Source organism: Muscardinus avellanarius (assembly GCF_963383645.1).
Source record: "Muscardinus avellanarius genome assembly, chromosome: X".
Lineage (NCBI taxonomy): Eukaryota > Metazoa > Chordata > Mammalia > Rodentia > Gliridae > Muscardinus > Muscardinus avellanarius.
This window is the reverse complement of record NC_137792.1, coordinates 109,255,823-109,283,782: the sequence shown is the minus strand read 5'-3', so window position 1 is coordinate 109,283,782 and position 27,960 is coordinate 109,255,823. Positions and strand designations below refer to the sequence as shown.

General features: G+C 40.9%; 2 protein-coding genes across 4 annotated transcripts in view; one reads left to right on the top strand and one right to left on the bottom strand.

The window, feature by feature from the left end:
- Positions 1-14,483, bottom strand: part of KIF4A (kinesin family member 4A) — a gene marked incomplete at both ends in the record, with an annotated part of 112,261 nt that extends 97,778 nt beyond the window's left edge. For both annotated transcript variants that reach the window (XM_080719639.1, XM_080719640.1), the window contains 6 exons: positions 900-994; positions 1,223-1,389; positions 4,420-4,512; positions 7,059-7,249; positions 14,138-14,252; positions 14,361-14,483. In XM_080719639.1, coding sequence (XP_080575765.1) covers positions 900-994; positions 1,223-1,389; positions 4,420-4,512; positions 7,059-7,249; positions 14,138-14,252; positions 14,361-14,483 — 784 coding nt within the window. The remainder of the gene's footprint in view (positions 1-899; positions 995-1,222; positions 1,390-4,419; positions 4,513-7,058; positions 7,250-14,137; positions 14,253-14,360) is intronic.
- A 1,106-nt stretch (positions 14,484-15,589) lies between these two features.
- Positions 15,590-19,077, top strand: PDZD11 (PDZ domain containing 11; the record flags this gene model as incomplete). Of its 2 annotated transcripts, XM_080719083.1 has the most annotated exons (6): positions 15,590-15,685; positions 16,327-16,410; positions 16,662-16,718; positions 17,764-17,862; positions 18,097-18,157; positions 18,974-19,077. In XM_080719083.1, 6 exons carry the CDS (start codon positions 15,599-15,601, stop codon positions 19,006-19,008), a joined length of 423 nt encoding a protein of 140 aa, XP_080575209.1. In that variant the 3' UTR covers positions 19,009-19,077. The 2 variants fall into 2 exon arrangements, with proteins under 2 accessions (XP_080575209.1, XP_080575208.1); XM_080719082.1 differs by lacking the exon at positions 16,662-16,718 and having other exon boundaries at positions 15,599-15,685.
- Between the last annotated feature and the right edge of the window lie 8,883 nt (positions 19,078-27,960).

The window sequence follows — 27,960 nt, the reverse complement described above, 5'->3', positions numbered from 1 at the left end:
GAAGAATGAACACTAGAAGCAGTTTGAATTCACTAAAAAACAGTCAATCTAGGCTAATCTTTATTTCTTTTTGAACTGGTACTAAGCAAATAGCAATGAGAAATATGGTAGACAAAGTATATCTGAACTTAGCAAGGTGTTTGACAAATCTTTTATAAGATCCTTAAGAAGAAAACTGAGAAATAGGAGCTAGATGTTAAATTCTGTTGGAGAGATTAATAAACACCTAAAAGACCATTCCCAAAGCATGCAGATCACTAGATCACTCTCATACTATTGGAAGGTTTCTTTTTTTTCTTTTTAAAATTTTTTTTTGTTGGTTCTGGAGGTGGAACCCAGGGGCTTTTCTACCTCAGGGCTATCCTCCCAGACCTATTTTCTATTTTACTTGGAAACAGGGTCTCACTAAGTTGCCGAGAGCCTCACTAAGTAGCTGAGGCTGGCTTCAAACCTGTATGATCCTCCTGTCTCCGCCTCCCTGAGCACTGGAATTACAAGCGTGCGCCACCATGCCCGGCTATTGGAAGGTTTCTATTAACATACACCATAGGTTTTTTCCTAGCCTCAAGAGTCTGATGATTTAAATCCAACAACTTGAATGAAGATATGGAAAACGTGCTGATGAGGTTTATCCATCTGGAAGGGATAGTAAATACTTGAAATGACAGAATCAGGATACTGATTTTAATTATAAATGGTTGGGGGTAAAACTAAACAAAACAAAAATGAATGAGTACGAGGAAAAGAAATAATTTTTCACCATCTAAAATCAACCTCAAACTTGAATTACAGCTGTTAGAATGTGATCTGAAACATTCCAGTCCCAGTTGAAACACCAGTAATATAAACAAAAGTATAGAAGCTTTTAACCTTTAGCTTTTGACCTTAATTATTCATACCCTCTTTTAGACGATTCCCTTCAGCCTTGGTTTTCTTCTGTCTTTCTGAACCAGCAAGGTCTACAAGATGCAGCTTGGAGCGGAAGCTGTTATTCCTGATAGTGACAGGAAAACACAAGTGAGAATATTATACACACTTTAGCTGAATATCAAAGCTCATCTGCCAGCTCTTATTTTTTTTCAAGTCATTAAAAATAACTTCATTGGTCCCTAATGATCACAATATCCACATCAGATGACTGGCCAAATCAACTGAAGAAACCTAATATCCAACCATAATAGAACTAACATAAAAAACCTTGACTACTGAAATGATAACTTACTTGTCATTTTTCTTTCTTTGCTCTACGGAGATTGTAAAGATGGCATGAGATCGGGATGACTGGGAGTTCATAGCTGTGGAGGCCACTGTTCTACAATTGTTGCCCTGCTCCAAACAAGAAACAGTATCCAGGGCAACAAAAACAGTCTTCTCAGTGAGTCCCATAATCTAATTCGAAGAAAGAAAAAAAATTCCTTTATGATTTAGACTTCAGATGCTTGATCAGAAATATAGAGATTGGTGGTTTAAAAAGGTATCGATGTTCCAAAAAGACCTCAATAAACGGAATAGCTGGGTTACTGCAGACTGTTTCAAACAACAATCCTGAAAAGATGACTAGAATCCAAAGTGTCTGACCTGTCCTAGAAACTGAGAAAACAAATGTGGCAGCTAATACTAGAGCTAGAGATCTCTAGATTTTAGGGTTACAATGACCAAGTGCCTTGCAGGGAGCCCCAAATGACGGTAAGCGATGGCTTCAAAGGAGGACAAGGGCAACAAAAACAGCTGTAGTTTTTTCTGTTACTACTTTATCCTCCACATGACACCAAGCACCTTCCAGGACTTCTGATCCATTTTATTTCTCATTTTCACTAGAGGAAATTGCATGGTACAGGTTTTCCAAGCACCTTCCAGGACTTCTGATCCATTTTATTTCTCATTTTCACTAGAGGAAATTGCATGGTACAGGTTTTCACTGAATTGGGAAGCCAAAAAAATGGGGCCTCAGATTTGCTCCTGTAACAACCTAGGAGAACTCATCCAAGTCTCAATCTCTCAGAGCATCTGAGGACTAGATGACTATGAAGTCATTTCTCATTCCAATATACTAGTTTTATTACTCCATACCTCCCAAATCTCTATCTGTGGCCTTAATTTCTAGTCCTTTATTTCTACCTGCCTGTTTATTTTTTAAAATAAACCAAGCTCATCTTCCCTCCAACACTGATTCTCTCCAGTACTTCTCCATCTCTATAAATATCTCCATTCTCATTATCTCAAAACTCAGATCATCTTCAACTCCTCCCATTTCTCATTATCCCATCTACGCCACCTCCTAGTCATTCACCTGAATCTACCACTTCCTTCTCCTTTCCAAATCTCCTTGCTGAATCCAAGCCTATATTACTTCATGTCTCAAAAAGAAGACAACAGTTTCCCAAATTGGTCTTCTTCATCTTCTTTGTTGTAATCCATTTCCATTTAATCTTACTAAAATTTGATTCCTAAAATGTCACCAAATTACTAAACTCCGTGCTAGATAATGAGGATATACTAAGAAATATTAAGATATTCACCTAAATTCCAGGAGCTAATGTTGCTGAAGAGATATACACATTAGATAAAAATTTGGTAAAAGTAACCATGGTAACTTTTCATTTGGAAGTATTAAATGATTTATATTTTGTTTGCAGAAATAGAAACCAAGCTCTTTAGCTTGACTTCATAATCTCTTTGTGTGTGTGTGGTAATGGGGATGGAACCCAGGGGAATTCTACCTCCGAGTGACACCCCCAGTCCTATCTGTAACTCTTTATTTTGAAACACGGTCTCACTGAGTTGCAAAGGGCCTCACTAAGTAGCTGAGCCCGTGAACCTCAAACCTCCTGTCTCAGCCTCCCAAATGCTGGGATTACAACATTCTCTCACCACCTCAGCTTGACTTCATAATCGGATCCTAACATATCTCCTGTTATTTCCCAGCCCATATCCTTTAACCCAGACAGACTAGCCTAGGCTTATTGTTCTTGCCTGTAGAAGTTATTCCTTACTATAAGAATATTCTCAAATGCAGAAGCTAGGGAGTAACTGGGACACAAGAGGGACTTTAGATAATGGAAGAGAAACGCCAATGGAAAGATGGAGGGGGTTTAAGGAAGGGTGCAGTAAGGGGGGAATTAATGAAGGAAATGATGTTATGTTCTGATGTAAAATTACCAATGCCAATCTCAATATCATGTATGGGGAAGGGAAGGGAGTGGGGAGGGAGCTGGAGAGAAGCTTACCAAGTGCTGTGTGTATGTAGGTCCCTCTAACTCTGAACTATATTATCACGTGAGACTATAGTACACCAGTAAAAGTATATATAAAAAAGAATATTCTTACTTCTTTTCTCCACCTACTTAAATCTCATCCATCTCATCTGAAGAACGTGTACAAACTTGTCTTTATCCACCCCAATTACTGTCAAGAATGCACACTTCTTTGAATTGCGCATGTCACCTCAAACAATGCCTGGGATTTAATTCTTGCCTTTGCATAGGGCATATAAAAGATCTTGGAACAGGGTCAAGAGCTGGCTCAGTACCAACATGCTTTGTGGTGACAGCATATATTTTGCCCAGGTTTCTTACCTCCACTATCCAAACCATCTCCCTGTGTTCCATGCTTAACAAGACTGAGCCTTCAAGCCTTCAATTCCTTACTAAAAATTTAGTGGCACGCAAAGGAAAAACAACACAGAAGCAGAAATACAGGCATCTGCCCCTTATCTGTACCCCAAACCTCCAAAATTTTTTCTTTGTGCAGAGGAAGAGAGGCAAGACAAGAAAGGCATATTTGTTCATATTTCCCTGAACCACCATTTTGCACCTAGTTCCAGCCTGATTCTCCCACTCCTGAATACTCCAGCTCTGCCTCGCTTCCTCATCATACATCTATACCATATAACAGAGACTCTCAAATAAGTGATCTTTCTTCCTGTGGTATTTAGGAATTTTTAATTTCATTTTATTTCTCACTTTTTATATCATCCCAGATCATGGGTGAATCCTGTACCTGTACCATTCAATATGGTAGTCATAAGCCACATGTATCTGGCTAGTGTACCAGAGGAAATGAAATCTTATTGCTTTGTAATTAATTTAAATTTAAATAGCCACATGTGGAGAGTGACTACCATAATGGACAGCTCAGAACTCTGTAAAGAATTAATATCTAATTGATATTAGTGTTTCATCAAGAGTGCTTCAACAGGAAGATGATAAAACTGAGATTCCTTGCTTCCTTCCTTCCTTCCTTCCTTCCTTCCCCACAAGAGCGCCTATCTAGGAATTCTTGATTAACAAAAGCAATTAGAACTACACAAAACATGAAAGACTAAGTTGTTAGTAATCCTTTAAAACCACAGTGGCAAAAAAGGATGTGAACTTTAGAGTTGACAACGTTTTTATAGCATCAAGTAAAAGACCAACACACCTTTATTCCTTCCTTTGGATCCTCCCGGATGTTTATTTGGGAGGCTTTCTCACGAGACGGACATAGAAGATCCAAAATTTCTTCATTGTATATCTGATATTGTTGAAAATAAAGTGGTAAAAGAATATGTTAACAGTGGTAACCTCTGAGTAGTGGGGTCCAAGGTGGTTTTTAAAATGCTTTGTGACTTTTTAAAGCATAGTTTAAAAATTTTAACAATGAATATATTGTGTATAGAATTTAAAAAAGAGAATTTAAGTGTCTTGGGGAGTATGGCTCAATGGTTAAGTACTTATCTAGTATATAAGAGGCCCTGGGTTAAATCCCTATCACTACAGTAAAAGACTTTAACCTTAGACATAAAATAATTTGATGTTTTACAAGAATGAATTCATATATTGCTTGTAGGAAAACTGAAACTAATCTCTTAAGACAGTCTTATTTATTTATTTATTTATTTATTTATTTTTGGTGCTGGGGGTTAACCCAGGGGCATTCTACCGCTGAGCTACACGCCAGCTGTATTTTATTATTTTAAAACAGAGTCTCACTAAGTTGCTGAGGCTGGCTGCAAACCTGTGATCCTCCTATCTCAGGCTCCTAAGTACTGGGATTACAATCATGAGTCACCATGCCTGGCTAGGACAGTCTCTTAATAGCAGACACACAAAAAGTAAAATTGATATCCAGTTTCAAGTCTTTATTTTTGTTTTTTGTCTTTCTGGTACTAGAGATTAACCTTAGGGCTTTCTACCTCCAAGCTATACCCTCAGACCTATTTTTTTTTTAATTGAGACCAATCTTGCTAAGTTGCTGAGAATCTAAGTTTCTGAGGCTGTCCTTGAACCTGTGATCCTTCTGTCTCAGCATCCTGAGTACTTGCACAATACCTTCAGTTTTTTAAGGTGTCAACATAGGATCATCCTCACCAACTTAGTTAAAATGTGAGATGGCCAAGCATAGTGGTGCATGCCTGTAATCCTAGTACTTGGGAGGCTGAGACAGGAGGATCGCAAGTTCAAGGCCAGGCTCAACAACATGGTGAGACCCTGTATCAAAATAAAAATAAATAAATAAAAAGGGCTAGGGATGTAGTTCAGAGGTACAATACCACTGGGTTCAATTCCCAGTTCCACACACACACATCCTTAAGGGATGGAAACTGGGGGTAAGGGCAGAAAAAGGAAGAAGTTGCAACTAAAAGCTCAACAGCAAGCAGGACGTTAAGTACTCAGAACAACGTTTAGCACATAGAAAACACTGTATTTGTTTGCTATGATCGCTGTTGCTATTATTTAACATGCCAGGTTCCCAAGTTATTTTTACATTCAAGTATAACCCCACAGCTGGGTTAATCGTGACAAAAGACTAATCTTGATGTCTAATTTCCCCTCTCCCAGCTCTAAAACCCTTTACCTGGTTACATACTGAGATTCGTCATCTAGATGAAGCATTCAGCTGGGTGTGGTGGCGCACACTTGTAATCCAGTACTTGGGAGGCTGAGGCAGGAGGATCACAAGTTCACAGCCAGGCGCAGCAACTTAGAGCAGCCCTCAGCAATGTAGTGAGACCCTGTTTCAAAATAAAGAATAAAAAACAGGGTGTAGTTTATGGATAGAATGCCCCTTTGTTCCAATCCTAGTACCACAAAAAAAGATGAAGCATTCACATATGATTTATAATTGCTTAAATGACATAATTATTACTCTTTTAAGACACAACTACTTATCTCCACTATCCAAACCACTTTCCTCTGTATTGAGAACCAATCACCGATTTTCCTAGAGGCCATAAATTCCCTAAACATGGCTTTACGGCATCAGAGATTAGATCTGATTGGCCTATCTACTTGTACATTGGTATATACTGACTACAAACTCCAATAAGGGCAGCGGGTTTTATCTGTTTTGTTCACAGATTTCTCCCAAGTACCTGATATATCAAAGTGCCTATAACAGGGTCTGTCAAATAGGTGCTCAGTAAATAACTACTGAACGAACATACTCTATCACCACATACATAGCTGAATATTTCACTCTGTAACTCTATTTATTTATTTATTTATTTATTCTTTTTTTTGGTGGTACTGGGGCTCCCGGAAGCCCTTCTACCTCCTACACCCTCAGACCTATTTTATACTTTTTTATATTTGGAAACAGGGTCTCCTAAGCCAGCGCGCGCGGCTGGCTTCGAACCTGCGCGATCCTCCTGTCTCGGCCTCCCAAGCGCGGGGATTACAAGCGTGCGCCACCACGCCCGGTACTGTAACACTTTTTAGAAAGCAGCAGCCTTTTATAACTTCAGCCTCAAAACAATAAAGGGAAATCAAATACTTTCCACATACTCATAAGAAATCAGTAATAGAGGCAAAAAATAGAATTAAACATTCCTTATCATCTTTTAATATGGCAATGCAAATTACAACAATAAGATTAAACAGACTAGTTTAATAAGAAAAGAATTGGGTCAGATCCAGATCTAAGTGAGCCAGTAAGTTTTCTCCATCAATTTATTTAGATGCAGTTTACCAAAAATGTAACTTGATAATCTGAGTTATGCCAGGAAAAATCTGATTTGGATTTATTTTTCTATCCAAAGATAATTTTGGATTCCAAATAACTGAAGATAAATTACTTACCTCCAAGTAAGACACTTTCAGAGTAAACTCAAAGTCATTCTTTTTATCAATTTCTTTGAAGAGCATCTGTATTACTCTAGGAATGACCCCAACTGTTGGTTCATTCTCTTGATCTGCAGTGTATGTACCTCCCATTGAATAGGTTTTTCCAGAGCCTGTTTGTCCATAGGCCAGAACAGTTGCATTGTATCCTAGCAAAACAAAGGTCACATGCATAATGATGCCCAAACATTTTCAACCAATCAATATACTCCATTTCCTTCAGCAATTACTTAGAACAAAATTCAGACTGCTCTCTCGAAAGAATGTCTTAGAAATAGCAGACGCAAAAGCTTTGTAGGTACCATGACCTTGCAATACTTAAAATACACTAAGAAAAATACAAACCCCAGAGTGTTTCCTTTCTTGAAAGCTACAAAAGATTGAAAGTCAAATATTTAAAGATATGATTAAGATAATGAAGATGGCCAAGCCACAATCAAACTCACTTCAGAGACTTACAATTCTACTGTCTCCTTACTTTGGGCAATTCTAAATTAGAGAAATTAAATGAAAGTCTTAGAAACTACATAAATAGAAAGGATTCTGGCATGTGACTCTTTAATCAAGAGAATCTTAGCCAGACACGGTGGTGTACACCTGTAATTCAGAGGCCTTCTACTTCTAAGCTATACCTCCAACCCTTTTGGGGCTGAGACAGATTTGCAGCCAACCTCAGTAACTTAGACCCTGTTTCAAAATAAAAAATAATAATAAAATAAAATATGGCTGGGAGTATATCTCAGATGTAGAATTCCCCTGGGTTCAACCCCCAGTACCACACACACAAAAAAGAGAGCCTTTATTTGAGAAGGCAGCAGCACTGTTTTTTACAATTGATGAAAACATTTATTCCATATCTAAACTCTCATATTATCAGGCTCCTCACAGAAATATCATTTACATGAGTCAATTTGATATATATCCTTTGCTTTTATAGAGGGTTGCTAGAGTCATCCATCAAAAATGTTTACAATGAACTTAACTTTAAAAAAGGTTAATCAGGTGCAGCAGTGGTACATGCCTATGATACCAGTACTTGGGAGACTGAGACAGGAGGATTGCAGATTTGAGGCCAGCCTCTGCATCTTACAGAGACCCTCAGCAACTTAGGGAAACCCTGTTTCAAAAATAAAACATAAGCCAGGCATGGTGGTGCATGCTTGTAATCTCAGCACTTGGGAGGCAGAGACTGGAGGATCGTGGTTCGTGGACAGTCCCAGCTATTTAGAAAGGCCCTTCGCAACTTAGTCAGACCTGTTTCTCAACAAATAAAAAAAACTACAAAAATAGAGCTGGGGGTGTAGCTCAGAGGTACATTGCCCCAAAGTTCTGTCCCCAGTACTGTCAAAAATAAATATATAAAAATAAAACATAAAAAGGGTTGGTGTTACAGATCAGAGAAAGAATGCCCCTGGGTTCAATCCTCAGTACAAAAATAGGTTAAAAGAAGCCAAGCGTGGTTGCTCACGCTTGTAATCCCAGCATTCAGGAGGCTGAGGCTGGAGGATCGCGGTTCGCAGACAGCCTCAGTTATTTAGTGAGGCCCTTTGCAACTCAGTGAGACCCTGTTTCAAAATAAAGAATAAAAAATAGGGCTGAGGGTGTAGCTCGGAGGTAGAATGTCCCTGGGTTCCATCCCCAGACATGCAAAAAACAAAAAACAAAACAAAAAACAGGTTAAAAGAAATTATAAAGTTATAAATTGTATATAAAAGAAATCATATAGATATGAAAACATGAAAAGGATATCAATTAACATTCAGATGTGCATTGGTAAATAATAGGATAAGTGACTTTTTCTGCTTTTTTGTATTTTCTAAATTAAATGGAATGTACTGAACAGTGGCTGTGTTTTCTATTGTCTCCTATGTAATCAGCACTACAGAAAGAATCAAAAAGTATATGGGAGTCGTTTCAGTAAAAAAAAAACTATTTATAGGTCTTTTTTTATATTTTCTCTTGTCAGAGAATCCAGATTACTAATTACTTGGGCATTGTCCCTACAGGTATATGTGTGTAGTACTGAGGACGGAAGCTAGGGGCATTCTAACTCTGAGCTATGCCACCCACCCTATTTTTTTAAAAGTCTTGCTAAATTACCAAACACTGGCCTTGAACCTATGATCTTAATTTCTAAGCCTCCCAAGTATTGGGATTAAAGGTGTGTACCATAGCACCTGACTGCGAATTTTCCTTTTATCCCCTAAGAAGTTGAAAGGTTTATTTATTTTTGTGTGGATGGATATTTTTTAATTTTTAAATTATTTATTGGTGCATTGTAGTCATATATTGGTGCATTGCAGTCATATATCTTAATGGGATAAAAGACTTGCGGAGATATACATGCACACATCACCCAATTAGCCCTTACCCAATCCCCACTCTATTCCCTCCCCACCCCCCCATCCATGCTCAAAGTTTTATTGAAATTAGAGATAGATAAATCAAGTTACAACTGTAGCAAGATTTTCAAACAAAACAATAAGACAATAACTAAGCCATTCTCTCCTTACCTTCAACTGTTATAACTCACTAATTATAAGGTAGTAGGTAGCTAGGCGTGGTGGCGTACACTTGTCATCCCAGCATTTGGAGGCTAAGACAGGTGGATGGCGGTTCACGGACAGCCTCAGTTACTTAGTGAGGCCGTTTGCAACTTAGTGAGACTCTTTATTAAAGAATAAAAACAGGGCTGGGGTATAGCTCAGAGATAGAATGCCCCTGGGTTCCATCCCCGGTACTGCCAGAAAGAAAGAAAAAGATAGTAGCTACTAAAACTATAAGCATGGCGCCTAGAAAACCATATACATCCATATTGACTTGAGGTCAAAATAATACAACCTTAGTGCTATAAAGAACATGAGGCAAGCTTTCTATGTTAAATGATCATCAAAATTGTTGTTTACTATTTACTGAAATAATTTTGAAGTCTGAAGGTAAAACCTTCAAGTTTTCAAACAATGTGTTAATCTAAATGATGACCTTAGAGTTTGGAAAGAACTTGTTGGTCTAAATAAAAAATTACCAGAAGTTGCTAAATTAATGCTGGGTGCATTGGTGCATGCCTGTATTCCCCAAGACCGTAAGGATCACAGGTTCAAAGCCAGTGTGCAGTAACTTCACAGTGGGACCCTGTTTCAAAAAAGATAATGTACCAATAAAAGTATAAAATATTAAAATTTTTAAAAGGCTGGGGGTATAGCTCAGAGATAGAATGCCCCTCAGTTCAATCCATAGTACCTCAAAAAACAGAGGCTAAATTAAGATTTTCACTGTATTAGGTTAATATATCAGCTGGCATGACTATAGTATAAGAGAATAACATTCATAATTTTTTGCAAGTCCGTGGGTATATATAGACAGCAAAATCTTGGAAAACCAGGTATTAGTACTTTTTTTAATTTATTTTGGCACTGGGGATTGAAACCAGGAGCCTTTTACTTCTGAGCTACACCCCAGCCCTTTTTATTTATTTTGAGACTGGGTCTTGCTAAGTTGCTGAGGCTGGCTTGGAACCTGCAATCTTCCTATCTCAGCCTCTCGGGTACTGGGATTACAGGAGTGTGCCATCAGGGAAAGCTCATTTTTATAAAATACTCAGGGATCTGTGGTACCAGAAGTTCAGAGTAGAAGAGGATGCTTTTGAGCTAAGGATAAAAAAAAAATATGGCTTTGTTTTTGCAACTGAGGGCAATTTTAACCAAACATATGCACATTGGAATCATTTTCAATTTTATATTGTCTTTAGAGGCCATAATCAAGTTCTCATAATTTTCCTAGTTAAGAATATGGAAGTAGAACTATTGTGTTCTACTAAGCTTTGGAGGTATATTCTGAGGAAGATGACCAGCTAGAGAAGGGCCTGTAAAGCATATTGTTTCAGGAATGGCTAAAGAAAAGAGGGGATAGTTAGTTAAAAAATTAGAACCATGTAACAGTCTTCAAAATATGTAAAAAGGAAAGGAGAGCTAAATTAGAATTAGAACATTCTCCCAAATGTGTAAAAACAAGAAGCCTGGCAGATCAGCACCTTAATCAGATGATCAAAATGAACATCAAGAGTAACAGAACACAGCTGGGTGAGGTGCACACCTGTAATCCCAGTATTCTGGAAGACTTCGAAAGCAGGACCGCAACTTTGAGGCCTGCACAGGGTAGCTTAGTGAGACCCTGTTCCAAAAATTAAAAAAAAAAAAGGGCTGGGAAGGCAGCTCAGTGGTAGAACACCCCAGGGTTAAATCCACAGTACCAAAAATCAGTAACATAACAAATCAAAATCCTGTCCTGTTCTATAAGATTCAAAGAGAAGGATACAGCTCCACTCCTGGGAGATGTTTGCGAAAAGATACAGAACCTGAATATAATCACAATTGTAACATTAGACAAACCAAAATTGAGAAATGTTTGCTGGCCTATAATCTTCAGAGGTGCTAAGATCATGAAAGTAAAAAAATAAAGACACAAGAACATTTTTTAATGGAGACTAAAAAAGGCATAGCCAAATATATATGATTTTGAACTAGACCCTTTTGCAATAAACAGCATTACTGGGCCAGGTGTGGTGGTATACGCTTATAATCCCAGTACTTGGAAGGCTGAGACAAGAGGATCACAGTTTCATGGACAGCCTCAGCTACTTTATGAAGCCTACTGCAACTCAGTGAGATGCTGTTTCAAAGTAAGGTATAAAAAATAGAGCTGGGGGTAGAATGCCACTGGGTTCAATCTCTAGTACTGCAAAAAAAAAAAAAAAAGGAACATTACTGGAACAAATGGAAAAACTTGAATGGGGTTTGAGAGTTATATGGTGGTAATATGGCAATATGGCAATGAAAGTTTTATGAATGTGTTGGTTGTATTGTGTTACAACAAATAAGTTACCTAAGAAGAAAGTCCTTCTTAAAGGGGTTCTTTTTTATTTTATTTTTGTCTTTTTGGAACCAGGGATCGAACCCAGAGCGCCGCACGTGCAGAAAGACCTTCTTTATAGAAAATATACACTAAAGTATTCAGGGGTCATTGGGTCAACAATTCATCTTAAATAGTTCTAGTTCTGGGAAAAAAGTTCTTTATACTGTTTTGTAACATTTCTGTAAGTTTAATATTTTTAACTTTTAAAACAAAGTGTTCAATGTGCCCTGAGCCATGACATCACTTTTATAAACGGAAATATAACCCGCCATGGTGGCACACACCTGTAATCTTAGTACTTGGGAGGCTGAGATAGGAGGATTGTAGGTTCAAGGCCAGCCTCAGCAACTTGGCACAACCCAGTGTCAAAATTAAAAATAAAACCCAGTGTGGTAGCACATACTTGAAATTCCAGTACCTGGGAAGATGAAACAGGAGGATCACAGGTTCATAGCCAGCAATTTGGTGAGGTCTTCCACAACTTAGTGAGACCCTATTTCAAAATAAAAAATAGGGCTGGGGGTGTAGTTCAGAGGTAGAATGTCCCTGAGTTCAATCCCCAACACCAAAAATTAAAAAGGAGGCGTGGGGGTGTATCTTAGAAGCAGAATGCACCTGAGTTCAATCCCCATTAACAAAAATGCTTAAAAAGGCCGGGCGTGGTGGCGCACACTTGTAATCCCCGTGCTTGGGAGGCGGAGACAGGAGGATCACGCAGGTTCTAAGCCAACCTCTGCTGGCTTAAGAGACCCTGTTTCCAAATTAAAAAAAAATAGGTCTGGGAGTATAGCCCGAATGTAGAAGGCCCCTGGGCTCCATCCCCGGTACCACCAAAAAAAATGTTTTAAGAATTTTACAAGGTTAATAGCTATTTTCTAGAAGAAAGTTTCTGCTTAAAAACAGTGGTAGAAATTACTGGGAACTGAAGTTCTTCTCAACATAAAGATCTAACACAATTAGAGATATCCAAAAAACAAATATCAAGAGGACTACCCTGTGAGTCAGTGAGTTCCCTGTTGAAGAAAAAAAAATTAGTCACTGGAAGTTCACCCAACAGAGTTACTGCTAGAAAGCATTTTTTTATTGGATGAAGAGTTAAACTACACTGTGTACAAATGCACTTTTCAACTTTAAGGTACTGATATGCCATGGTTCTACTTCTTTCAAATGAAATTCTAGTTTGAATCTTGAATAACCACTGTACTAGAATAACATTTAGATGTCTCTGGTTATTCTTTAGAAGCATGCCATGCTTTTTAATAGTAAAGCCTTAGCTTCTGCAATAAAGATTATGAACTACACAGTATTCATTAAGGATTCAGGGGCTTTAATAAATTCCCCTCTCCACTTCAATCAATTTCTACTAGTAATCCAAGACCTATCTAGAAGGTTCCCCATTCCGTGCATTTCACTCCATTGTCCCAGGCAGAGCTAGTGCCATTCTTCTGTTTCTCATAGTACTGTGTTTGAAAGCAGTGCTATGCCACTTGGATAGCAGGACTAATTCTGGGGTGTGTGTGTGTGTGTGTGTGTGTGTGTGTGTGTGTAACTAGGGACTGCACCTTTTAATTTTGAAAGAGGCTTGCTAAGTTACTACATGCAGGCCTCAAACATGCAATCCTCCTGCCTCAGCTTCTCAAGAACTGGGATTCCAGAGTGCATCACTCTGCTGGCTGTTGTATATTTTTACCTTATAAACTGCGTTTCTTAAAGATAGGTGAAATAAATTCAAAATTATTTAGTCATCTACTTATTCTACCCGTGGACTTTGAACTCATCAGAGCTTAGAAGCTATATTATTTATCTCTGAATAAATAATACTGAGGCCTGGGACTCAAGGAGTTTGGCACACTGGTCATCAGCATCCACCAAAAAGTTTACACTTTAATGAGGTTACAGAATAAACAAAAACACATACATCAAATATAAAGAGAACCACATAGAAGCAAATACAGTATAAAACCAACTTCAAGGGTACAGAGACTTTGTTACTAAGTTTCACAAATGTCATTCTCTGTGGGCTGGTGGAGCGCAGGGATCATGTTTCATTCATTCAGGAGTTTGCAGCGCCCAAGCACTGGACCTAGTATATGCTCTAGAAAAGTACTAAAATTAATCAGCCTCACCTTTAAATATGCCTTTTATGAGTGGTGCAACTGCTGTATTGAAGACCTCTTCCTGTTCGGTAGAGGGGTCAAACACAAAATCGTAGGTAAAGGATTTATCAGCACCAACCACTACCTATAGAAGGCAAGGGACAAGGCATGAAAAATAAACAGGCTAGGCTACACCCCTCGCTGACATTAGACCCCAGCTGTTCAGGAACAAGCCCCGGACACGACTACGCACCTGAGGCTCTCCCGGCACAAAGGAAAGGCACATCTGGCATCCCTCGCTAATCTCTTTGGGGACCAGAGGGCGACAGCGCAGTGCCACTCTTACAGGAATTCCCTTTACCTCTTCCTTCATCATCCTAGCTCAGCACCGTCTGTGTAGGAGAAAAGAAAATAAAAATAAAAAAAAAGAGGAAGTTATGCAGGGCGGTAGGGCCCTCCTAAGAGGGCGGGGTTGGTGTTCGGGACCCGGCCTCGGTTGTGGCAGCTTCCCCTCCCAGCGAGATCTCGGCCTCAGAATTTGGGAACCGCCGAGCCCGACACTCTGAAAACTGTGAAAAGGCTTGTGGGGGAAAAAAAAAAAAAAACGGAGACAGCGACAAAGAACCAGTGCGCCAAGGTACAGGGAAAGGCAGAATCGGCGCTTCACTCACCAATCCCAACGTCCCTACCCCCCAAGTCTTCCCGGGTTTCCCGGCGCCCGGTGCCAACCGGAGCTTTAACCGCCAAGTTTCAAATCCGTCCGTAAGGTACCAGCCAATCAGAGCGCAGAGAACCTGACGGTCGAGCACGCACATCGCGCGCACAGGATGACGCATTGGGGAGGGATTAACGCAGCCTCGTCCCGCCCCTTTTTGACCCCAGGGAGCATCCGCTTCCGGTTTCCAGGCTGAATTGGCTGTGAGCCGAGCCCAGGGAGGCTGAGGCCTACTTGCCGGTGAGATGGTGCGGCGTTTACGCGGTCTTGTGCGCGGGTTTCAGGCAGGATGCGTTTCGGGGATCTAGGAAGTGGCTGGTGGTGAAGGAAGAGGATCTGGGTTCCTACCATTACTCATGTCTATGTAATGTGTGGAGATGCCTGGCTCCGGGTCTCTTTCGAAATTTGGAAACTACCCATCCTTGGACTTATGAAGCAAATCTTTTAGACATTATCCAGATTTCCTCAGGGATAAAGACGGTAGCATCTGTTCCGCAGGATTGTTGTGAGGAGTGAGATCATGTCTCTAGAATATCTGATAGGTTTCTTTGCATCCAGATAATTAGCAAAGTTAACAGTTAATAATCCCCCCCCCCAAAAAAAAAAAAAACCTTTCTTCTTTCCTCCAATCATAACACCTAGATGTGGGCTTGGCCAGTGGACTGACAGCCTTGGAATGGGTTGGAGCTGCTTTGAGAAACTTTCTGGGCAGCTATTCTCTTTGAAACACTTTTGTCTGTCTTGATTCACTCTTTCTTTCCAGGGCCTTGCCCGAGATGGACAGCCGAATTCCTTATGATGACTACCCGGTGGTTTTCCTGCCTGCCTATGAGAATCCCCCAGCGTGGATTCCTCCACATGAGGTGGGGACCATATATATAGCTGAGTAGTGAATTCTTTCCTTTGGGCATGAGTTAATGCATGAACAGTAGTAGAATGGCAGGATTAGAAAACTAAATGAAGAGTGAATTTTAGCCAAAATATTTTAGCACTTATGGGAGCCTCCTGCCGAGGTCCATTCACACCAGTGAATTCTGGAAATTCAGAACCCTGGTTTCCATTTTGTCAAAAGATAAAGAAGTAGCCAGCTGTGGTGGCACACACTTGTAATCCCAGCATTCGTGAGGCTGAGGCAGGAGGATTGTGGTTTGCGGACAGCCTCAGGTACTCCGTGAGGTCCTTTGTAACTCAGTGAGACTCTGTTTCAAAATAAAAAGAATAAAAAATAGGGCTGGGGGGTAGCTCGAAGGTAGAATGCCCCTGGGTTCCATCCCCAGTACTGAAAAAAAAAAACATAAAGAAGCGGGGGGATGTTGGGCTAACTATCACAGGGACATGCTAACATCTATTCATTTGAGCAGTATTATCTGTTCTACTTAAACTAAGTCTATAACTTGCCCTTTTTTGACTTCAGGATCAAGCATAGTGTTCCAGAAGAAGGTAAGTGTGACATCTAAGGCCAGTTAGTAAGATTTCTGGGCTTAGAATTTGCTGTGTCTTGCAGAGAGTATACCACCCAGACTACAACAATGAGTTGACTCAGTTTCTTCCCCGAATCGTTACACTGAAAAAACCTCCTGGAGCTCAGGTGAGTTTCTGGAGCTTTTTATTCTTGGTTACATGTGTCCATATCAGAAGTTGGTCACAGTTGAGGATGGGTTGGGAAGCAGGTGGGCAGGCAAGGAAACTTCTTTCTTATGGCCAAAAGAGCTAAGTTACCACTTCTACAACTTCTTGATCACCTCTGGAACACATGAGCGGAGTTGTTTTTTGATGCTACTAGATGTTCTTGTGTTTGTGGTATTATTGAACCCCTAATTCTGTGCTCTTGCCTTCCAGTTGGGGTTTAACATCCGAGGAGGAAAGGCCTCCCAGCTCGGCATCTTCATTTCCAAGGTGTGTGTGCTGGGTGGGTAATACAGACCGCTACTTTCCTTGGTTCAGTTGTTAAATTACAATACCCTGATGTCTCAAGGGCTGAGAGAAACATGGCTTGGTAGACTCATAATGTTTTAGTCAGCTTTTCCATCATTGTAACCAAAATACTTGACAAGAACAACTGAGAAGAAGAAATGTTTATGTGGGGCTCACTGTTTCAGAGATCAGTCCATGATTAGCCAGAAATGGGTTAGCAGGAGGACCTGGCAGAACAAAAGCCACTCATACCTCTCAGTGGCCAGGAAGCAGAGAGAGTGAGGAGGGGGCCAAAGACAGATACAGAGTCCCCAAAGACATGTCCCCAGTGATCCTCTCCCTCCAGCCGTATCCTACCACTGGACCTGGCTGTGTTATCTAACACATGAGCTCTCTTGGGGGCATTTCATATCCAAACCATAACACATAAAACAGGCAAAATGGGAACACCCAAAACTTCCCATTTAGCAAGCCATCTGTCTCACTACATTGTCACTGAAAAATAGTATCAGCGGGATGCAGTGTTATATACCTGTAATCCCAGGATTTAGGAGGCTGAGACGGGCGCATTGCAGGTTTGAAACCAGTCTCAGCAACTTAGCAAGCTCCTCAGCATCTTAGACTCTTTTTAAAAATATAAAGGGCTATGGTTATAGCTTGGAGGTATAAATGTTCCTGGTTCAATCTTCGGTACCAAAAAAAAATCAATGGCACCTTATTATTTGTCTGTGTGCGTGTGGTACTGGGGATAGAATCCAGGGGCATTCTACCTCTGAGCTACACCCCCAGACCTAGTTTTTAGTCTTTTTATTTTTGAAACAGGGTCTCACTGAGTTTCAAAGGGCCTCACCAAGTAGCTGAGACTATCTATGAACCACGATCCTTATCTCCACCTCCTGAATGCTGGGATTACAAGCATGCACCACCATGCCTGGCTAATAGCACCTATTTTTAAATAGCACCAAATTTCACCTAAAGCCTTCTGAAATTACTCCATTCCAATCACATGTATTCTCTTTCCCAACAGGTAATTCCTGACTCAGATGCACATCGAGCAGGACTTCAAGAAGGCGACCAAGTTCTAGCTGTGAATGATGTCGATTTTCAAGATATTGAGCACAGCAAGGTGAGCACAGCACTTGGGCTGTAATAGTGCAAGATGCCATATTAGGTAGGACAAGTTGTATAGGATTAGCCTAATCTTTAACTTGATAAGAAATCATCTCTTCTGGGGAAATTTACCAGAAGAATGCATCTATAAAGTGATTCAGAAAGTTGGAGTATCAAATCCCATACATATCTCTTTTATGATTCTGCCCTGGGTTTTATCTCTTTGTACAAGTTTCTATGTTCCTTCCAGGCTGTTGAGATCCTGAAGACAGCTCGTGAAATCAGCATGCGTGTGCGTTTCTTTCCCTACAGTAAGTACTGCTTTCGTTTTACTTACCTGTCATGGCCTTAGGTAGAACATTTTCTTAATTTTTTTTCTGGTACTAGAAATTGAACCTAGAGGCATACTACTTCTGAGCTACACTCCCAACCCTTTTTAACTTTTATTTTGAAACAGTCTTCCTCAATTGCTCAGGCTGGTTTTGAACCCGTGATCCTCCTATTTTAGCCTCTCAAGTGCTGGTATTACTAGCATGTGCTACTGTGCCCAGCAAGAATTCTTTCAATAATAATGACATGAGCTGGGTGTGGTGGCGCACGCTTGTAATCCCCGTGCTTGGGAGGCAGAAACAGGAGGATCACGCAGGTTCAAAGCCAGCCTTGCCGGTTCGAGAGACCCTGTTTCCAAATAAAAATATAAAATAGGTCTGGGAGTGTAGCCTGGAGGTAGAAGGGCTTCTGGAAACCCCAGGACCACCAAAAAAAAATAATGATGATGATGGCCTGAGCCAGGCATTTTGGTGCACACTTGTGATCCCAGTACTTGGGAGGCTGAGACAGGGGCATCGTAGGTTCATGGCCAGCCTCAGCTACTAGTGAGGCCCTCTGCAACTTAGTGAGACCTTGTTTCCAAGTAAAGAATAAAAAATAGGGCTGGGGGTGTATCTTAGAGGTAGATGCCTCTGGATTCAGTCCCCAGTACCTCAATTAAATAAATACATAAATACATAAGTACATAAATAAATAAATAAATAAAGACCCAAAGCCCCAAAAGTTGGGGATGGGAAATTGGGAGTTCTGACCTGAGAATAACCTGCCTTGTTCCTTTTCTTTCTTCTTTCCCCCAGATTACCATCGCCAAAAAGAGAGAACGGTGCACTAGAAAGTTACAGCCTATGAACCTCTGTGTAGAATCTGCCAGGACAAGCTAGAAGCCACTTGTGAAATTCTCATCTCAGCCCCTCCCTGGCGTACTTGGGTGGGGAGGATGGGGAGAAGCTGCCTAACCAAGTTCGCTATCCGATCTGTACTGTACTTTTAGTTCCCTAGTTTATTAGGTAAGCTTCATTCCATGAAAGGAAGGGATGATGATGATGTCTAGGTATATGTAACCTAGCATATGTGGAGAACCCAGCTCCAAAAGGCAACTGACATTTATTAGATATCATGGGCTAGGTGCTTTAACACATCTTATTTTAATTAGAGAAATCAATAGAAAAAACAATCTTGGGGACCTTCATCTGATTTGCCTGGCTATCATATCCCATCCTGGTACTATAAGAAGTCTCATCCACTTTGGGAACTGTGATGAAACACTGTTTTTTCCCCTTCCTCTTCCTATACTTTTCCTCTAAAAGTTATACTGAATAAATGTTATTACTTTTGAATGGTGCTAATTGGATGTAAAATGCCAATAAGGAAAGGAAACCTCTTCCAAAAGGATCCACTGCGATAAACAGCAACCGTAGGTATAGCAACACTCTACCTACTTTACAACTATGTATGCCTGTCCAGAACGTTAGAAAGGCCAAACAAGCTAAGCCACAGTATAAGCAAGGAAGAGCATGCGTGACCCTTCTCCTAGGAGCTTTGGATATTTCTCTGCAGGAGACAATGTAATTCTTCTTTCCCAGAGTCATTGATTTGGAACTTAAACCAAGGAAGGGACTTAGGTACTTTTTTGGAGGCAGTACTGGGTATTAAACTCAGAGCCTCGCACATGCTTGGCAAGTGCTTTACCACTGAGCCCCATCCCTGCCACCCACCCCACCCCCGTTTTTGGCTTTTTCTTTCTTTCTTTTTGTGTGTGGTGCTGGGGATTGAACCCAGGGTTATTCTACATACCCCAGCCCTATTTTTCATTATTTTGAAACAGAGTCACATTAAGTTGTGGAGTGCCTCACTAAGTAGCTGAGGCTGGCTGTGAACCTGGATCCTCCTGTCTCAAGCTCCCAAGTAATGGGATGACAAGCATGCGCCACCATGCCTGGCTTTATAAATTTTGAGACAGGATCTTGCTAAATTGCCCCAGGTGGCCTCAAACTTGTGTTCCGAGGCCTCCTGAGTAGCTAGAATTACAGGCATGGGTCACTATGCCTAGATGCATTTCTTCTCAGAGGCAACAGTAAGAAATTGGTTCCCATGCTGGGCATGTTGGCACATGCTTGTAATCCCAGCGCTTAGGAGGCTGAGACAGGAGGGTCGCACAGGTTAGAAGCCAGCCTCAGCTGGCTTAAGAGACCCTGTTTCCAAATAAAATATAAAATAGGTTTGGGAGTATAGCCCGGAGGTAGAAGTCCCCTGGGTTCCATCGCCAGTACCACAAAAAAAAAAAAAAGAAAGAAAGAAATTGGTTCCCCATTCCCAAGTTTAAGTAGTGCTAACTGCCAGCTTCCCTGTTTTCCACCCTGAATAACTTTATGCCATATTCTTTGATATTTAGTTACCAGCCCATTAGTCTGTCATACCTGTGCCATCTCCTTTAGAATGTTCAAAAATATTCATTTAGAATTCAAAGTTCTCCAGTGAGGTAGAAGGTGATAAAAGCCCACAATTTGCCTTGAAAGAATCCTGGAGAGTTTAAGTATTGCCAGCTCCTTTCCTTGGAGAGCAAATCTCTTGTTCTGAGGTAGAGCTTAGAAGCCTGATTTTTTTTTTTTTTTTTTTTTTTTGGTACTTGTGATTGAACACAGGAGAATTCGACCTCCAAGTTATACTTCCAGCACTTTTTTTTTTAAACAGGGCCTCGCTAAGTTGCTGAGGATGGTTGTGAATCTGCAATCTTTCTTTCTCGGCCCCTAGGTATTGGGATTACAGGTGTGCGCCACTGCCCGGGCTCTAAATTTTTAAATAAGAAAGGGAAACAAATCTTTGAATATGGGAAACATTGTTCCAAATAGTAGTAATCTATCTCTCTGGAGAAACTCTGGCTCTTCCTATATATTCACTCTACTAAGGGCCCTATTCTAGAGGTTCAGAGCTATTGCTGGGGGGCACCGTCCCTTTTGGGAAGAGCTGGAGGTAGAAATAACTTAGCAGTGTATCCTTCCTGGGAAATCTTTTTTTCTCTTATTTGCTCTGCTGACCCCCAGTGGCCATCTGAGAAGGAAAACAGTCTTAGGTGCTTACACAGAAACTTATTGGCTAAGTCTTCTGCATATTGAGGTCCAAGATTCTTCCTGTGGTTATCAGTTTTTTTTAATAACTCATCTGGCCGGGCGTGGTGGCGCACGCTTGTAATCCCCACGCTTGGGAGGCGGAGACAGGAGGATCGCGCAGGTTCGAAGCCAGTCGCGCTGGCTTAAGAGACCCTGTTTCCAAATAAAAATATAAAATAAGAGGCCGGGCGTGGTGGCGCATGCTTGTAATCCCCGCGCTTGGGAGGCGGAGACAGGAGGATCGCGCAGGTTCGAAGCCAGCCACGCGTGCTGGCTTAGGAGACCCTGTTTCTAAATAAAAATATAAAATAGGTCTGGGAGTGTAGCCCTAATGTAGAATGGCTTCCAGGAACCCCAGTACCACACACACACACAAAATAACTCATCCGCCCTTAATTAGGTCTCACTTTGAGATCCTTGGAATGGTTTTATGTTGGAGTACCAGCATGAAGTAATCGCCTTGTGGAGGTACAGATATAGGATGGAGAAGGTATAAACATTAATAGGCTGAGGGTAAAGGACCATCAATTATTAAGGCGTACATAAGAAATAATAGAGAATAAATCGCATTGTCCTTCGATGTTATCCCAGCTGGTGTAGAACTACACCCCCTGCAGATGTCTCAGCTGTCAAAGAAGGCAGAGTGGAATTCCTAGGTGCTATGGGAAGCTTCCACCTTATAACTGAGATGCAGTCAAGAAAAAAGATAACATCTTCAGAGGCTTTGTTTTACTCCAAACATTGGAGTTGGGAGAGTAAATGGCCAAGTATGACAATCATACACCTGGGGGTGGGTGAAAAGAACTGTTACGGAAAGCCCAAAAGCAATAAATACATCAAATTAGAGAGCCCAAGCTATCAACAGAAACAATGGTTTATGATACTTGACTCCGGTTGGGTTTTAACCACTGAATGTATGTCAAGGAGGTAATGAAAACCAGGTGTAGTGGTACGTTCCTCTAATCCCAGTACTTGGAAGGCTGAGACAGAAGGAGAGCATGTTTGAGGCCAACCTCAGCAATTCCAGGATACCCTGTTCCAATTTTTTTTTTAATTAAAAAGGGAGCTGGAGGTATAGCTCAGAGGTAGACTATCCCTGGGCTCAAACCCCAGTACAAAAGAGAAAGTAATGGAGTGATGTGACCAGAGTCATTCTCAACTCCCAGGGGCAGCTTCTAATAAAAACAAAAGGAAACCTGACAACATGGCTGTCCTTCACCAAAAGGTAAATCAAGGAGCTACTTTGTAGCTAAAGTTAGCCCCTTTTGGCCAACTCTGCATTGGGTGCGGGTCTTCCCTGTTTGTACAAACTTACTCCAATAAAGCTGAGAAAAGGATTCTCCCCTTATCCTGCAATGGAGATGACAGTTGATAGGGGTTTGTGCATGCATGTAGGAATGGTGATGTAACTGGGCCAAATGGCTTCCTTGCAGGCAAGAGAGTAAGCTCCAACACTCCTCAAAGGCTCAGAGTCAAATTGGCAGGAAAAAATGTTTCATTCAAAGCCACTTTGAAGGAAGATAAAGAGAACTTTGTTTCAAATAGTCTTTGGAGAACTGAAGGGCAAATTTAACCTGTAATCCCAGCCAGTATGTGGGAGGCTGAGGCAGAAGGATCATATGTTAGAGGCCAGTCTCAGCAACTTAGAGACCCTCAGCAACTTAGCAAGACCCTGTTTTATTCATTCATTCACTCGTACTGAGGGTTGAAGCCAGGGGCATTCCATCTCTGAGCTACACCCTCGGCCCTATTTTTATTTTTATTTTTTATTTTGAAGCAAGGTCTTGGTACGTTGCAGAGGGCCTCACTAAATTGCTGGGGCTGGCCACAAACCTGTGATCCTCCTGTCTCAGCCTCCCAAGCACTGGGATTACAAGCATGTTCCACCACTCCTGGCCGAAACCCTATTTTAAAATAAAAAGTAAACTTGGCTGGGGGTGTAGCTCCTGGGTTTAGTCCCCAATACCAAAAGAAGAGGCTGCAAATGTACAAAGAAAGGAATGTACATTCAGGCAGCCAAAGAACCTGTTGAGTATCAGCTCCCGGGAAGTGTTACACCTGAGAGCAGCCCTTCCGCCTCTCCTCTCATCCTGAGGAAATACAAAACAAAACGAAAACAAACCAACAACAACGAAAAAACAACAGTTCTCAGGAAATTGTCAAATTTAGGAGGTGTCTGCTTCAATTCCGCTTGTATTTATTTATCCCTCAGTCTCGAGGGAATTTGGAATCAATGTCCTCTGGCAGCCCATCATTGAATCAGTGGACAGTCCCATAAACTCTAACAGCTGTTATATGCTTGTTCCTAAAGGAGACAAAGTCTCAAATATTTAATGGTTTCTCCAGAGGGAAAGACTTCAGTGTTAGTTCACTAAAGAACTTAGCATAGCCTTCTAGCTATTTATTTCGGGTGGGGTTTGACAAGTGATTCCAGGTGATTGTCCTATCTCTCTGAACACTTGAGGTGTAAAATATCAAGATGTTCAAACCAATTTAAAAAGCTATATCTATCATCTGGTATAAAGAAACATAAATTGAGCACTGTGTGCCTGTAATCCCAGTATTTAGGAGACAGAAGAATTGAAGGTTCGAGACCAGTCTCAGCAGCTTAATGAGATCCTGTTTCAAAACAGAAAATAGAGTTGGGGATGTGGCTCAGGAATAGAATCTTGGGTTTGATCACTAGTGCCAAAAAAGAGAGGGAGGGAGGAAGGGGGAGTTAAGCCCTTCCAGTTTTATTATTATAGACTATTGGAATTAGAGTGTTGGGCCAGGACTATGCGGGGGCCAAGAGAGCCACACACCAACAAGTTATTAAAAAATTTTTTATTGCTGGGCATGGTGGCACATGCTTGTAAGCCCCTTGCTTGGGAGGCGGGACAGGAGGATCAGGCAGGTTCAAAGCCAGACGCGCTGGCTTAAGAGATCCTGTTTCCAAATAAAAATATAAAATAGGTCTGGGAGTGTAGCCCGGAGGTAGAAGGGCTTGCAGAAACCCCAGTACCACCAAAATAATTAATAATAATAATAATAATAATAATAATAATAATTTTTTAAATTTTATTTTTGGTGGTACTGGGGGTGGAACCCAAAGGCTTTCTACCTCCGGGCTACACTCCCTGACCTATTTTATATTACTTGGAAACAGGGTCTCACTAAGTTGCTGAGAGCCTCACTAAGTAACTGAGGCTGGCTTCAAACCTGCGCGATCCTCTTGTCTCAGCCTCCCAAGAGCGGGGATTACAAGCATGTGCCACCACGCCCAGCTATTAAAAGAATTTAAAAGAACTTAGCATAAAAGAAAAATGACCAGCTAGCTGGGGCTACAGACTCTCAAGCCAATTGTTAGAGTGGTGCGCCCTTCCAGTCAGCCAGGCCCTTTTTATGAAGGAAAAATCCATAAAACACGTAACTATATTTGACCTTTTCCTTATTGGCTAATCCGCCATAACTGAGACAGGTGTCAGTTTGGGGTTGGCTAGCCCCCTCATCTCCATATCTGGAAACCAGTTTGTCTTCTTTAGGTTTTCCCAGGGGAGGGGTCGGACATTGTACTGAGCAGTTTTCCTGTAGTTTATCCTAGAACAAAGAGAGGAGGAAGATCGGTGATTACATATGGCCCTTCAAAGGGCACATATGTATCTGATAACCATCAATTCTATTTGGAAAAGCCCTTATTAGTGGGCTTTTTTTTTTAGTGGGGATTGAATTTAGGAATTCAATCTCCAAATTACCCACAGCTCTTTTTATTTTTTATTATTAGTTTTTTCACAGTACTGGGAATTGAACCCAGGGGCCTTCTACCTCCAAGCTATACTCCCAGCCCTATTTTATTCTTTATTTTGAAACACAGTCTCACTAAGTTGTGGAGGGCTTCACTAAGTAACTGGGGACCTGCAATCCTCCTGTCTCGGCCTCCCAAGTACTGGAATTACAAGTGTGTACCACCACGGCTGGCTTCCCACAGCTCTTTTTATTCTTTGTTTTTTTTTAATTTTTTTATTGGTGCATTGTAGTCATACATCTTAATGGAGTACAAGATGGTAGAGGCACACATGCACACATCACTCATTTAGCCCTTCCCCAATTCCCACCCCATTCCCTCCCCCTCCCTCCTTCTCACGTTTGGCTTAGTGATTGGCTTTGATATGTTTGTGAATGTACTTTAGGGGATTTCCCTTTCCTCCCTCCTATCACACCCAGTTAGGTCTCTTTATTTGTTCATGAATGGTTTCTCCTATTTCCTATAGAGTTCCTCCTTTGTCCCTTTTTCTCCCTAACTTCTGCATATGGTAAAGCACCTGATTTCTTACTTTTTGTGACTGACTAATCTCACTTAGCATAATGTTCTCCAGTTCTATCCATTTCCCTGTATATGACATAATTTTGTTCTTCTTTATGGCTGAGTAAAATTCCATTGCGTACATATCCCATAGTTTTGCAATCCATTCATCTGTTGATGGACATCTTGGCTGGTTCCATAGTTTGGCAATGGTGAACTGTGCAACTATGAACACTTGAAACTAAAAGGCAGATCAATTCGTGAGATTGCATTAAATTGAAGAACTTCTGTACAGAAAAGGAAATTATCAAGGACCTCAACAGAGAGCCAACAGAATGGGAGAAAAATTTTGCCAACTCTTCCTCCGAGAGAGGACTAATTTCTAGAATATACAGAGAACTCAAGAAGAAATTGGGCAAGCAAAATAGACACTTCACAAAATAAATTTAAATGGCCAATAGATGTATGAAAAATGCTCAACATCATTAGCAATCAGAGGGATGCAAATCAAAATTACCCTGAAGCTGGACAGGTGTCGCATGCTTGTAATCCCAGCATTGGGGAGGTTGAGACAGGAGGATTGGGGTTCACAGACAGCCTACGCTATTTAGCAAGGCCTTTTGGGGCACACTTGTAATCCCAGCATTTGGGAGGCTGAGACAGGAGCATCGCGGTTTGCGGCCAGCCTCAGCTACTTAGTGAGGCCCTTTGCAACTTAGTGAGAACCTGTTTTAAAATAAAGAATAAAAAATAGGGCTGTGACTGTAGCTTGGAGGTAGAATGTCACTGGGTTCCACCCCCCAGTACTGAAAAAAAAAAAACCTAAAAAAATCTAAAATATAGGGCTGGGGGTGTAGCTTGGAGGTACAATGCCCCTTGGTTCCATCCCCAATACTGCAAAACAAAAACAAAAACAAAAACAAAAACAAACCTACCCTGAGATTTTACCTAATTCCAACCAGCAAGGCAATCATTCAAAACACAAACAAAAACAAATGCTGGTGAGGATGTGGAGAAGTGGGAACTTTAATACATTATTGATGGGATTGCAAATTAGTATAACCACTTTGGAAAACTGTATGAGAAAAATGAGAAAAACCCTATCATATGATCCAGCAATACCACTTCTAATTATCTACCCAAAAGAATGAAAACCAAAATTACTTTTTATTTTGAAACAGAGTTTCACTAAATTGCTGAGGGCCTCCTGAAGATGCTCAAGCTGACCTCAAACCTGTGATTCTCCTGTCTCAGCCTCCCAAGTACTGGGATTACAGGTATGTGCTACCATGCTCAGCTGGAATTCATAAATCTTTACTAACTTATTTATGTTAATTACCCTGAGCACTATTAGCTATCCTTCAAAGGAGTATCTATTGATTAGGCAACAGAGACCACACAAAGGATTTGGAAAGCCTGACTAAACACATCATTTACAGGGAACTGGATGGAAAGGGAAGACATTATGCTAAGTGAGATTAGTAGTCACAAAAATATAAGAAATCGGATGCTCTCCCTAATATGCAAAAGCTAGGGAGAAATGCATCATAGGAGGAATTCTAGATGAAGGAGATTTTATAGATGAGCAAATAAGGCAACGTAACTGAGGGGATAGGAGGGGGGCAAGAGGACAATTCTCTAATGCACATGGTATACTTTAAACATATATATCAAAGTCAATCACTAAGCCAAACAAGAGAAAGAGGCGGGAGAGGGAATGGGACAGGAACTGGGTAAGGGCTAATTGGGTGATGTGTGCATGTATGTCTCCACCATCTTGTACCCCATGAAGCTGTAGAACTACAATGCACCAATAAAAACAATTTTAAAAAAGAAATTTTTAAAAAAGATTTGGAAAGTAACCATATACCATATTGGAAATTCAGTCACTTGTAACATACTTTGGAAACTTAATTTTTCCATGTAGGAGCAGTTAAATTGGAAAGATATCTATAGATCAAACAACAGGCTACACAAAAGATAACCACCCAAACAGAAAATCTATTCACTTCTGATCCTCCCTTGGGCATTGTTAGCCGTCCTACTTTTATTTTATTTTAAATATTTTTATTGGTGCATTAAAGTCTCACATCACTGGGCGTGGTGGCGCACACTTGTAATCCCAGTGCTTGGGAGGCAGAGACAAGAGGATCGCGCAGGTTCGAAGCCAGTCTCAGTTACTTAGTGAGGCTCTCAGCAACTTAGTGAGACCCTGTTTCCAAATAAAGTATAAAATAGGTCTGGGAGTATAGCCTGGAGGTAGAAAGCCTCTGGGTTCCACCCCAGTACCACACAATAAAAGTGTCACATCATAATGTGGTTCATAGTGATAGAGACATACATACAATGCACATAGCACTTGGCAAGCTTCTCCCCCACCACTGGCTCCTTACCC